The 14014-nt window shown below is 37.6% G+C and overlaps 1 protein-coding gene across 1 annotated transcript in view; it reads left to right on the top strand.

Moving 5' to 3' along the window:
* Positions 1-2152: 2152 nt before the first annotated feature.
* The window catches only part of LOC107665465 (chromodomain-helicase-DNA-binding protein 1-like), a 30455-nt gene continuing 18593 nt past the window's right edge, over positions 2153-14014 (top strand). Inside the window, exons 1-16 of the mRNA XM_016456349.1 lie at positions 2153-2409; positions 3845-3968; positions 4966-5152; positions 5934-6041; positions 6158-6210; positions 6319-6459; positions 9365-9630; positions 9830-10055; positions 10138-10238; positions 10330-10508; positions 10592-10716; positions 10836-11052; positions 11136-11225; positions 12258-12448; positions 12699-12887; positions 13122-13284. Of these exons, the coding sequence (XP_016311835.1) occupies positions 3916-3968; positions 4966-5152; positions 5934-6041; positions 6158-6210; positions 6319-6459; positions 9365-9630; positions 9830-10055; positions 10138-10238; positions 10330-10508; positions 10592-10716; positions 10836-11052; positions 11136-11225; positions 12258-12448; positions 12699-12887; positions 13122-13284 (2289 nt within the window). The 5' untranslated portion in view covers positions 2153-2409; positions 3845-3915. The remainder of the gene's footprint in view (positions 2410-3844; positions 3969-4965; positions 5153-5933; positions 6042-6157; positions 6211-6318; positions 6460-9364; positions 9631-9829; positions 10056-10137; positions 10239-10329; positions 10509-10591; positions 10717-10835; positions 11053-11135; positions 11226-12257; positions 12449-12698; positions 12888-13121; positions 13285-14014) is intronic.

The raw sequence follows: 14014 nt of genomic DNA, 5'->3' as shown, positions 1-14014 counted from the left end.
TATATATATATATTATAGATATAATAATATATCTAACGCTAATCTAAAATAAAATGCTAAAACACATACAATTAAAATGTAAACTGACATCTTAATAATAATTTTTGATTGAAAAACATACTCTCTGGGGCAGGGCTTGCTTACCACTGAATGCGAGCTGTATTTAGGCTAATGTAAAGCAAAAGCATTCATCCAAATATTACTGGTTTAATTATCCTTATCTGGACAGATCGAGAAATCATATTGAATCGCTGAAATTATGAGACAAAGGTCTTGTTAATGATTTTCACTTTTGTTCAACTAAATCAACCGTTTTTCACTAACGGAAGAATATCTGAAAGTATGCGCTCTGCTGCTGGGCTGAAGGACCATAACTGACATGATAATGAATAATGAACATTTTCCATTTGTTGACATAACATGGTTAGATGCAGATGATTAATATAATTCAGTAACTTGGGTGACAATCTTGGAGAAAAGATTAGAGAGATAATCTACGATAATTAGAGATCGTATCATATACCATGTTTATTGTTAAAGCTATATTAAATTATTAAGCGTTCAGAATGTTAACTTTTTAAATAATTTAATTTCTGTATTTTAAAATGAACGTATTTTAATGACAGTATATATTTATTAAATAAAAATTATTTTATCAAAAAATATAACATAGTAAACGTTGCGGAGGACTTGTTGCAACTTGATATTATTAAAAACATTTTACTTCAGCTGAAGTATTTGTTTCAGTGCCTTTTGTCCCATGCTGGCGAGCCTTGTACCTCGATTACCATCTCGTATATTTATAATATTTGTAAACAAAACAAACCACTTTTAGGATTTTTTTTCCCCCATAAAATGTATTGCTCCATCAATGTTCAATAGAAACATATATATTTTCTGCAATCCTACACTATGTCGTTATTGAAAAGTACGGTTTCCATAAGGTGTGCCTTTAGCCCCCCTCTCGAAGGGTCAAAAAGCTCAGGAATCTTGAGTCAGACCTTAGTTTTAGTCATGTTTAAGTTATATACGCAACATCTTTATCTTTATCAATACTGCAAGGGTTAGATGAGTTACAGAAACTTGGCTTCTGCTAAATATTGTTTTCCTTGCATTCTGATGATGATCAGTTAAAAGTGATAGTTTTGGTCTGAGTCCAGTATCACACCAAGAGTCCTCAACTGAACTTTATTTACTGAATGAGCACGGCTTCGTCCGACTGATGCACTGCATTGTCTTGTTTATGCATTCTTCTCTTTTCTTCTGATTTGTTTTTGTTTATAATGTTTTATTTGAACCTTAAACAGTATAATAATATATAACCTGGACAGTTTGAGCTCAAAATTATGCTAAAAAAATGATAAATATAATGAATAAAGTTTCTCTTCATTTAAAGTTCATTCTGCAGTCTTTAAGGATGGACAAGGCAATGTTTGCTCATTGTACACTATGAAATATATGATAATATTACTGTGAAAGTAAATGATTAAAACCATGCCCTATTTCATCCTGTCAAATGTATATTTTACAACTTATAAATGCATATTTCATCAAGTGACGCAATGTTAACATAGCATAGCAAATCTGTATAGCCTACCTTAAAATGTATTGATAAACCATAACAGATAAATCACAGTTCATCATAAAGGGACAAAAATCATGGCCAATAATTACAGGCTACATTCATAGACACAAAGACCAATCACTATCAGGGTAGCACACGACAGTTACAAGTAAATAACTCAAAATAGGACACAAACACCTTTTTTTCTCATAAATGATGAAAGAAGAACTAAATAAACTGATAAAAGATAACAAAACACATCATTTTCACAATAACTGTAACACATGTATGTTTGTGTTGAGCATTATGTAGATTGAAATTGTAATAATTCATACTTTTTAACTTCCAAAACCCACAGATGACAGTGTTTTTCAGTAAATGACATACGGTTGAAACAAGCTGAAATATCTGCCGGTGGGGTAAGAAAAATAATCTTAATTCAAAGGCTAAACAAGATTAGTTTTCTTACCCCACCGGCAGATATTTCAGCTTGTTTTAAGCAAAAACTAACACTTAGGAAGGAAATATTTATTTACAAAATATTGAGAAGCATCGCGGCGTCGCGGTGACGTCACGGCCCCGGGCTTCGCTCGCTCTGAGTGCGCGAGCGCGTCATGGCGGAGACCGGCTGCTGTAGCATTCACAGCTGAAATATGCCTGCTATCCCATCTGTTTCCCGGCACACGGAATACAAAACACTGCCTAGCGTCTAAACCCAAGGCACTCCTGACCGTGGAGGGGAAAACTCAGAAACCCATCTCTTCAGAATAAAGTCTAAAGAGTGTTTGTGTGGAGTCCCCGAGCGACAGCGGCAGAAAGAGCCCAAAGCAGCGCAGGGCAGACAGGTAATAACAGAGAAAACACCTTCAGTATGACCAACGAGTGTGTGCGACGAGATGGACCTGGCTGAGAAACCGACCCTGGCTGGGTATTCACCGGTAGATGTCTGCTGTCTGTGTGTGCCAGTGTTAAGGGCTAATGAAAACAAACCGAGCGGCGGATCTACAGAAGCGCAGTGCGGGAGCCGACAACAGCGACAAGATCAGACAGCATTACACTGAAAACAGCCGAAACCTCCGATAATAAGACAAAACCCACAAGTTCATTGGTACAACTGTTTGTTTTAGGTGCTTAAGACGAGCCAGCTAAATGCAAAGCAGAATGTCCCATAAAAATCAAACTCGAATTGAGTGAGGATGCTCATTTAGCTTAGCATGCGAGATAACTGGGTAAATAAATAAATTAATTTGGGGAGATTCTCTCGAAATATGGTTTAGATGTTACTGTAGTATTAATCTAATCTAGATTATGTCTTGGTGTACTCCAGTAGTGTGACCGTGTTAGCGACCGGTAGCCAAACAGCTAACACACGCTTCTCTATTAGCGGTAGCATGCTAAGCTAAGTTAGCCTGTCCTGCTACAACAGAAAGAGGCTGATGAAAGATTTGAAATGTAGCGCCAATCCAGCACTGCTAGTGGGGCGAATGATCAAAACATAGTCTCAAACTGTGGTTTTATGATGTGAAACGTAATTTTTAGTCCGGATAAACTTCATGACAACGGGTATTTGTAAACACCCCGACGGTATTCCGCGCCTGTGCCCGAGCGTAGCGCTGCTTCAGGGCGCCGCACAGTCTAGGAGAGTCCGCGGCTTTTTAGGCCTGGACCCTAGAGGCCTCTGCGGTCAACATCACACTGATCGCTTTCATTCATTAGTCGGTGCTAAATATTTTGCTTTACATAAGAGTTCTGTACGATTCATCTGTAGATTTTACGTGGAGACAAAACATGTGGTTTGCCGCTGAAGTAAATTTAGCCTTTTTCTGTTATTGGTGTAGTGTTTTGAAGAGGGGAAGTAGAGAAGTAATCCTCTCTAAGAAGCATTTGCTGATATAGTGTACTCCAGCAACATTAAGACCACAATATTAAAGAATAAACTAATAATATACAGTATGTGCGTAAACAAATGATATGTTACCAAGTTACAAATTTCTACACTGAACACATGTGCGATGCATTCCTGCTACTGTGTTTACAATAGCAAACAAAATGCAGACCTTCCTATATAAATACTTTTAGTGTGACATTTCTGAAAACCAGCTGGTAACTTGTTTCAGCACCAATGTTTCGTGTTCATTTCAGTTCCTCAGACTTCTTTATGCTGTAGTCTCTTAGAAAGAAATCAGTGATGTTTACTGGCAAACAGACATAAGGAATGTTTTTATCAAGGTGACTTATCTTGAGTTTTTGTTCTAATCACAACTTAACTTTTTTTTTTAGGTGAGCTGCTCTGAAGTGGCGCGCACAGACTGCAAGGATCTCATCAGGGACTAATCTAATATTTGATTGCGATGGATGGACGCAGTGAGGATGAAAGTGTCAGCAACAGCAGCGGAGAGTCCAGGTAATCATAATACATTGGTTTTGATGTTAACTAATTGTAAAGTAATAATTTGTCTGAAAATGAAAATTGTGGCAGTTGAGACAATTGCATAGATTATAATCAGATTCCATTTACTTTTGACGTACCGCCAGCATCTGGTGTTTGACAGCAGGCTTTTTACATCAGAGCATTGAATTCTAACCTAAGCTCAAGCTGTTTGTTCACACATGCTATCAGAATAAACCTTTACATGTGCTTTTTGGGATGAGAGGAGTTGATTTGTATGCCAGACTAATGGTCAGTTTAGTTGTCAGCAACACCTTGTAACTTACACATTCCTCCATTTTTTCTGAGTCTGTTTCTCCAGACTTGTTTGTCAGTCATCCATGATTTCAGTTTTTTTTTTCATTCTGCAGTCGATGTTTTGCCTAATCCAGGTCATTGTAGTGCTAAACATGTGGTACGACTGGAAAGTGCTATAGACTTAAAATTATCAGTGAATAATGAAGCATGAATAATAAGATCATACTTTGCTCGTCGTCTTACATGCACAGTGTGTGAAAGTAGGAAGAAACATGCAAGACCTGTGAAATGATTTAGATAACTGCTTTTTTTATTGCGTTTATTAATATTTAATTATTTTAAAGTGACATTAACATGATAGTAATTGAGCGTAGTCTTTGCAAAATGTAAATGTTAAAAGTTGAAAAGTGTCATGGAAAACAATATTTAACCGATTAGTTTTTCTAATGCATGCTAGCTAGCAGTAGTACTGTTTAGTTGACTAGTCTCACAAATCCCTAGTCCTCATTCATCAGTAATCTACAATAGAGCCTAACCTGCGTTATTTTGCTGGATAAGCATGCATTGCCATCAAAAATAGCACATTCACTTTTTTTGATCATTGTAATTTCTAATCACACAAAATGCTATCAAGTAGTATCCTGCTCAAAATGATCAGCATTTAAATGTGCAAATGATGAGGAATTGACTCGTCGTGCGTGTTTTTGTGTCTCAGTAATTCAGATGATGAGTCTGGGTCAGGATCGGGTTCTGGCTCCGGCTCGAGTTCAAGCAGCAGCAGTTCTAGCAGTAGCCAATCAGGGAGCAGTGACTCAGGAAGCGGCTCGGATTCTGGAAGCCACTCGGACTCGGAGAAATCCAAGGAAAAGAATGATCAAGACAACAAAATCGATGGAGCAGCGGTAAGCTTCATAAAGCTTTTGTGTAAAGTTGTCAGATGCAAGGGGGGTAATGCTACTTTTATGCTTATAAAGTCCACATGAAATCAAAAGTGACCTCATTATTTCACATATAAAACAGTGAAAGTTTAAAGAAAGTGAAAGATTAAAATTATAGATGAGGATAAGGGAAATCAAAGGCACAAACCAAATGTTAACTGGTAAGAGGTATTTTAATGACATTTTGTTGCCTTTTTAAAATAAGGTTGTTTATACACAATTAAATGTTATCCTGTTAACTTGTTACATGTAGAAATGTAAAGCAATTTCAGTAACAAATTTGAGCATATTACTGTCACTGCTCATACTGGCACTCATTCAGTAAAGTTTAACGGAAGTTCACTTGCTGTTAGATGAGCCTTCATGCACAATGGAAATAGTCATTTTTAGATAAGTTATGGCTACATTTCTGTCAAAGCACCTGATATGGCAACTTGCATTAAATTAAACATTTCATTTACATAATACATAAGTCGCAGTTACCTTGCAGGCAAATATTGTGCACTTTGCTTTTTGTATCCGTTTAAATAAATAACCACCTTTTGCGGTTTGATAAGGGCACTAAACCATATCGTGCTTTCGATTTTAGTTTGTTTGAAGATGTTTGCTTTATGAAACCGTGGCGGGTGCCAGATTCTAGCTAATTAATGGGAAACACTGAGTAGGCACTTCACAGGGTTTTGGAACAGAACCTTTGTTTGTAAGTGTTTGAAAATGTCCCTGTTGTTGTAACTCCTTGTTGTAGTTTTGGAAGTCCAATCCCAGTATCCTGACAGTGCAAAGGTCAGCCATGCTCAGGAAACAACAGCTTCAACAGCAGCAGCAGAGCTCCTCAAACACTGGCTCAGACGAGGTACTGCATGCTCATACTGCAGCACTGTGAAAAAAAACTCCATAAAAATGATCACAGATTTGCAAGATTGTCCAAATCCCTCTGTTTTTAAGTGTTTGTTGTGCTCTTACCTGCAGGACTCTTCCAGTAGTGATGAGTTGGATGATGACTCAAAGAGCAGGAGTAAAGGGTGAGTGACTGTCTGTTTGGTGTGGAAACCGTCTGCATTGGTGCGTCACATGAGATTACACTTTCGCTCTGCATCTGGTTCACATTGACCCTGGTGCTCTGTGTGTAGGTCTGGTTCAGACTCGGGCTCGGGCTCTGGTTCAGGAAGTGGCTCGTCTGACTCTTCAGCAGAGGAGCAAGGGATCAGTGACGAGTCCGTGTCAGACTATGAGCCCAGTCACAAAGTCAAGAGCAGAAAACCTTCAAACAAGTACGGTTTTCACATTAATCTTGATTTACCTATGCCATTTTATGCAGGATATTTTTCACAAAAGTCCTCAATTGTTTAGTTTAAATTTTTTTTATTTTTTTTTATATATAAAGTAAACAAATCAAAATTCACCTTTTCTGTTAATACTTTTTTAATGAAAAAAAAGATGCATTTTTGCTGATTTTCTCAAATTAGCGCACAGCCTCATTTAAACACCCTGCACATGTAGAATAAAATTCATAGCGACTGGCCATTCAAATTTTTAATACTGCTGCTGAATTTTGATTGGCTGCCTGCTGGTGGCTTTTTTAGAAATATAGTAAATATAGTGGAATTGGTTAGTCTCAAACCAGTTGTTATATTTTTACATAGTCATAATGGATTTTAGTTTTATTTAGCATAAGAAAATACCCATTATGCAGTTGCATTTTGAAATATCTGAAAAATACTTATTCCTTCTACTTTTTCCAAAGGACTTTGATTTGTCACATTTTTTCCAAAGTCAATTAAGCTTTGGTTGTGGCTTATGATGAGTAATTGATTTTAATACCTACTTTTGTTAAGCTTAAAACTATACTTAACCATTTTGTATCCTTGAGGGACTTTTTTTTTTTACCTGCGTATTTTCTGCACACATTTTGACAAAGCATAGTACACTTGGGCAGTGGGCACATACCAAATTTTTGTCAATGCAAGAGGACATTTTACCAGAAGAAAATCCTCAAAGCTGTGCCACTGCAACCAAAACAAATGTATCCACAGTGTCCACTGGATCTATGCCTCCAAATTTGCTTGTTTTGGTCATGGTTTTTTTCCACATGTGCCTGCACCCTAAAGATGGTGCAGGGTGTCGGCGGGTCCTTAAAATGTCTTAAATTATGTTTTCCTAATAAAAGGCCTTAAAAAGTCTTAAAATGTCTTAAATTCAGATTCGATGGGTCTTAAACTTTTGGTCACATTACCGATAAAATATTTTCAGTCTGACAACAGACCTGTTTTTTTTCTTCCCCCGCTGTAGTTACTGCAGAATACAGGCCGAACTACCTTCTTTGTTTATAAAATATTTTCAATAATAATAATAAAGGTTGAGCTACAGCAAGCTCACCAGCCTTCTAGCTAGTTTTAAATGTTTTTTAAAACTTAGCCTAAGTGACAAAAAAATACCCAGTGAAGCGTCGAAACGCGGGAATGATTCTTCTGATTTTATTGCATTCAGTGTAAGCCGCAATTGAAAATGGATAGTGTATTTGTGGTATCAAGGTCGCGCTGTTGAGGCACACTCTGTTTGTCTCTTTGCGAGACTTAAAAACAAATGAGCATAACTGCACTCAGAAGAAACACACTGAGGTAAAAATTCAAAATGCTTAGTTTATTCATAACATGATATAGTTAAGTAACATACCATGACAAGGGAGCTATTTTGCTGAATATTCTTTTGATTGCAAATGATTTTAGTTCAATAAACGAGTGGGCTAGTTAAGTAGGCTAGTCAAATAGTTACTAAGTTACTTACTTTTTAGACACAGTATTTACTGTTTTGTCCTATTTCACCAACGAAAATAGTTGCAAACAAAGATCACAGCAGAAGTATTGCACAATCTCGAAGCAACACTCCACGTTGTTGTTACTGAATGATTCAGCATTTTGAACTAATCGGTTGAATGACTCCCTTATTAAGTGATTTATGGTCACCTACAGGCAGGGATGGGCAGTATTTCAAATACATGTATTTGAAATACAAAATACTATTTTGTATTTTGTATTTAAATTACAAAATATCGTATGCGGGCAACGATTAATCGCAATTAATCGCATCCAAAATAAAAGTTTTTGTGTACATAATATATGTGTGTGTGCTGTGTATATTTATTAAGTATATATAAAGACACACACATGCATGTATATATTTAAGAAAAATGTTATGTTTATATATTAAATATATTTATATATAATATCACACAGTTCACACACACATATTATGTACACAAAAACTTTTATTTTGGATGCGATTAATCATGATTAATCGTTGCCCAGCACTAATTTAAATACATTTAATATTAGTATTTTTGTATTTTCAAAATACATAAAATACTTTTTGCCAATCAACCTCTTTATTAGACTGCTGATTTCCTGTATTTGTATCAAGTATACAAAAATACTAAGATTAAATGTATTTAAATGCAAAATACATTTGATTTTTTTCCAAAGGTATTTAAATACAAAATAGTATTTTGTATTTCAAATAAATGTATTTGAAATACTGCCCATCCCTGCTTACTGGTGGTTGAGTATGTTGAAAAGTATGCACCCCCGCCCCAACATTTCTTTGTGTATATTCATAAATGTTTTTAAAACATTAATCTCATAACATTATTTATTGCCGTTGTAATTTTGCAGTGTAAATTATTTAATCTGGCTGGTAACAGCCCTATAGTGTATATTGAATTTATTGATAAATTGTAATAATTTGACATGAAAGATGATACATACATTTAAAAAGGTTAACAATAAGCCTTTGTAAAGGTAAATAAAAATATGCAGGATTAAATATTTAAAAGATGATGAAAATATTGCTTAAGAATAAATTTACACCACCAAAAATCTTGCTGGTGCGGTGCTTTTGTGGGGATATTTTGTATGGAATATTGTCTGCTGATATGAAAACTTCATATGTATCTCGTAATAATAAATAGCATATTTCGTTTTCTTTTTACATCAAACACATTCAATATTACATATGTATGTAATATAATGTGTATTTCTATTACAGGTTTAGGTCTTAAATTTCATACAAGGTGGTATTAAAAAGGTCTTAAATTTAACTTGTTCATATCTGTAGAAACCCCGTGGTGCCACTTTATTTTGTTTTCTGTTGCTGAATGAATCTTTGCTCATCTCATCTCAGGGCCAATGCCAGGAATGGGAAAAATAGCAAAGCTCCCAAGAAGAAGCCCTCCCGCTCCTCCTCAGATGAAGAGGACGATTATAAAAAAGCTCTAGCGGGACCTCGGCGGCAGGCCACAGTCAATGTGAGCTACAAAGAAGATGAGGAACTGAAGACTGATTCAGATGACCTGGTGGAGGTGTGTGGAGAGGACGTCCCACCGCCAGAGGAGGACGAGTTTGAGACACTGGAGAGAGTTATGGAAGTGAGGATAGGCCGGAAAGGAGGTGAGCACAAGAAATTAAGTATGTTTTGTATTTGATAACTGTTCAGTCTGTGTGAATTGAATAAATCCACACAGCTTTCAATGGGCAGGACTGCAGGTTCAGTCTGTTTCTCTTGAGTCAGAGCGAATTGTGAAAACACATTCAGCTTGGGAGAAACGTTTAGAGATGTATGTTAAAGTGTTGTCTTGTTCTTTAACAGCAACTGGGGCCGTAACCACGGTGTATGCAGTAGAAGCAGATGGAGACCCCAACGCCAACTTTGACCCCAGCAGACAGCCAGGAGAGGTGCAATACTTGATGAAGTGGAAGAACTGGTCCCACATTCACAACACCTGGGAGACAGAGGAGACGCTCAAACAACAGAACGTGAAGGGCATGAAGAAACTGGACAACTTCAAGAAAAAAGATCAGGAGAAAAAAAAATGGTATGATTCCTTTAAAGATACTTAATTTCCTTTAGGTGACGTGGCTTCCGATGCTAATTTGTTCTCACGCTGTCGCCCGTAGGCTCAAAGCTGCCTCGCCTGAGGATGTGGAGTACTTCAACTGTCAGCAGGAGCTCATGGATGACTTGCATTCACAATATCAGCTTGTGGAGAGAATCATCGGTAAGAGGATGCTGCCTCCCATTGTCTTTATTTCAATACATTGTTGTTTATTTAGTGTTTATTTACCTTTACTGTTGTCTTAATCTTGCAGGACATTCAAATCAGAAGTCTGCCGCAGGTTATCCAGATTACCTTTGTAAATGGCAGGGGCTGTCATACTTTGAGTGCAGTTGGGAAGACGGTGCTCTCATTGCCAGAAAGTTTCAAAAGTGCATTGATGAATACATGAGTCGGAATCAGTGCAGAACCATTCCCTCCAGAGAGTGCAAGGTAACGGCACTCAACGCCGGTCATCTGAGCAAGTAAATGAAACCGGCTGCTGTCCAACCAGTTAAATGTTGAATTTCCTTTAGGTTTTAAAACAGAGGCCACGGTTTGTACCCATGAAGAAGCAGCCTCTCTACATTGGCGCAGATGGTTTGGAGCTGCGGGACTATCAGTTGGAGGGTCTGAACTGGATGGCCCATTCTTGGTGCAAGTATGTCCGTTTGGTTTCTTCCTAATAGACATCACCCTGGTTTCATTGATGGATAGATTGCCACAGTTGTGAATGATTTCATGAGTTTCTTCATCACTCATACTCTTCTGCTTTCCCAGAGGAAACAGTTGCATTCTGGCAGATGAGATGGGTCTGGGCAAAACCATCCAGACTATCAGCTTCCTCAATTACTTGTTCCATGAGCACCAGCTTTACGGGCCGTTCCTTCTGGTGGTGCCTCTGTCTACCCTCACATCCTGGCAGAGGGAGATCCAGCTCTGGGCTCCTCAGATAAATGTTGTGGTGTACCTGGGAGACATCAGCAGCAGAAACATGGTATGATTAAAAACAAAAAAAATGGTTGAATGAGCAGGTCCTAGGGTTAACGTGAAGTGTAACGCCAATGTGTTTGTTGTCAGATCCGGACACATGAATGGATGCATCCGCAGACCAAACGACTGAAGTTCAACATTCTGCTTACTACATATGAAATTCTGCTGAAGGATAAGGTACAGCTTGAGCCGAAAGCCCAATTTAAAGGGCACCTATTATGCCCCTTTTTACAATATGTAATATAAGTCTCAGGTGTCCCCAGAATGTGTCTGTGAAGTTTCAGCTCAAAATACCCCACAGATTGTATTGTATCATTTTGAAAATGTCTATTCTCAGTGGAAGCAGAAACAGGCTGTTTTCGTGTGTGTCTCTTTAAATGCAAATGAGCTGCTGCTCCCCGCCCCCTTTTCCAGATTAGGACTGTGCCTTTAGAGCTCCTACCTCAGAAACTGCTAAAAAAACATCTGTTTGGTTTTGATTGTCGTGCTGAAATCATGCATTTAAAGCCATATTAGTTTAAACTTTTGATATGCGGTTTTCTGAGCGCACAGAAAGCAGCTGTCACACGGCATGTGAGTACTAAACTAAGTTCTCTTTCATGTCTTATTGCGCTTAAACTGTCAAATACACAAGTTTGTTAAAAACATAATTTGCATAAACGGTCTGTTATGTGTGTGAAGGTAAACAGCTGGAATGAAATCGCATGTTTATATCTGATGTGTGTATTAAGCGACAGCAGCGTAATATACAGTACCTATACTGCTGTCTACGCTGTTAATAAAACCAAAACAATAAAATAAAAGCAGAAAATCACTCACTGCTCTGGACTGAATAACATCTATAGCTGTAATAAGAAGACATGTCTGTCTTAAATGCTGCTTTTAAATGCTCTAGCGTGCAGATAAACACAAGCGGATTGTGTGCGGTTCACTCAGGGTCTGCTAATACAGCAGTGTCCTTGAACAGTCGTGGGCGGGGCTTGTAAAACGTGATGTCACATTTTACAGATTCTGCGAACGGCTTGTTCTGAGACACTGCTTATGATTTATGGTGATTAAAAAAAGAGCGGGTGGATTTTTATCATCATAGGGTGGTTGTGTGCACACCCTGCCAACACACATTTATATACAAACAACATGTGCCCTTTAATGCATATGATATATTAATATCTATGTAAAAGAGAGGAATTGATATATTTTCTCTTGCAGTCCTTTTTAGGAAACGTGAGCTGGGCGTTCATTGGTGTAGACGAGGCCCATCGGCTGAAGAACGATGACTCGCTCCTCTACAAGACTATGATTGAGTTCAAGTCCAACCACAGGCTCCTGATCACAGGCACACCCCTCCAGAACTCACTCAAAGAGCTCTGGTCTCTACTACATTTTATCATGCCTGAAAAGTAGGTGTGCTCTTGTCATATCAGTTCAGTATGTAGCCACAGACTTCATTGTAGCAGTGCTACTATATGCAAGTGAACTTTTTTTCATGTGGTATTTTGGTAGCTCTTGTAACGCTTTTTGGTTTGTTTCAAACTCTCAAGGCTGAGTACCATAGAGAGAAGAGTTAACCACATTCTTGTATCGGTGTAATACAATGTAATAGTCAGATGTCACTGAATGAAGGGCTGATATAAGCTGGCATGTTGGTAGATTTCACTCGTGGGAGCTGTTTGAAGAGGAACATGGCAAAGGCAGAGACTCTGGCTATACCAGCCTTCATAAGGAGCTGGAGCCCTTCCTGCTGCGCAGAGTGAAGAAGGATGTGGAGAAATCTCTGCCTGCCAAGGTGGAGCAGATCCTCAGGGTGGAGATGAGCGCTGTTCAGAAACAATACTACAAGTAAGACAGCATTTAGAGTAAAGTGTTGAGTACGGTAGAGAGAGACTGCACAAACACAAGCTTTTACAAGGCGGCATGGAATCACCATTTTACTGTATTCATGTAATTGGTCTTGTCACTCTGTATCCTAACAAATGGTTGTGCCTGAAGAAAATCCACCTTGGCTATATAATTCCCACTTATATCCAATCTTTCAATTAAATGGCCATAGATAAATCATTCTTTTTTGTTTAGGTGGATATTGACGAGAAACTATAAAGCCCTGAGTAAAGGCACTAAAGGAAGCAAGTCAGGCTTCCTCAATGTCATGATGGAGTTGAAGAAATGCTGTAACCACTGCTACCTCATCAAATCGCCTGAGGACAACGAGTTCTACAACAGACAAGAAGGCCTGCAGGTGGGTTTTCACCCCCTGATGGAAAGCACTAATTAGTCAAAATTGTAATAGCCACAAATATAACTAGGTTATAAAAATAAATAAAGTATTTACTATTTACACGTATATTTTCACAATGTTACGTCGAAAAATTATTTCTTTGAAGGTCACAGATGTGACCCTGGAGCACAAAAGCAGTCTTAAGTCGCTGGGGTATATTTGTAGCAATAGCCAAAAAAACATTGTATGGGTCAAAATTACCGATTTTTCTTTTATGCCAAAAATCATTAGGCTATTAAGTAAAGATCATGTTCCATGAAGATATTTTCTAAATTTCCTACTGTAAATATATCAAAACTTAATTTTTGATTAGTAATATGCATTGCTAAGAACTTCATTTGGACAACTTTAAATGCGATTTTCTCAATATTTAGATTTTTTTGCACCCTCAGATTCCAGATTTTCAAATAGTTGTATCTCAGCCAAATATTGTCCTATCCTAACAAACCATACATCAATGGAAAGCTCATTTATTCAGCTTTGAGGTGATGTATAAATCTCAATTTCGAAAAATCGACATTTAAGACTGGTTTTGTGGTCCAGGGTTACAAATGTTTTGGATAAAATATAATTTACATGGAAAACGTGATTTATTGCTTGATGCTTTCTCACACCTGGTAGAGCACAAAATTTGAGTTTTTATTTGCGAATGGTTTAACAACATTGCTTCCAAATACCCTAAAGAGACTGT

This window comes from Sinocyclocheilus anshuiensis, unplaced genomic scaffold (assembly GCF_001515605.1).
Source record: "Sinocyclocheilus anshuiensis isolate Anshui unplaced genomic scaffold, SAMN03320099.WGS_v1.1 scaffold755, whole genome shotgun sequence".
NCBI classification, from domain to species: Eukaryota; Metazoa; Chordata; class Actinopteri; order Cypriniformes; family Cyprinidae; genus Sinocyclocheilus; species Sinocyclocheilus anshuiensis.
The sequence above is the reverse complement of the archived record's forward strand: the minus strand, read 5'-3'. Positions and strand labels throughout refer to the sequence as shown.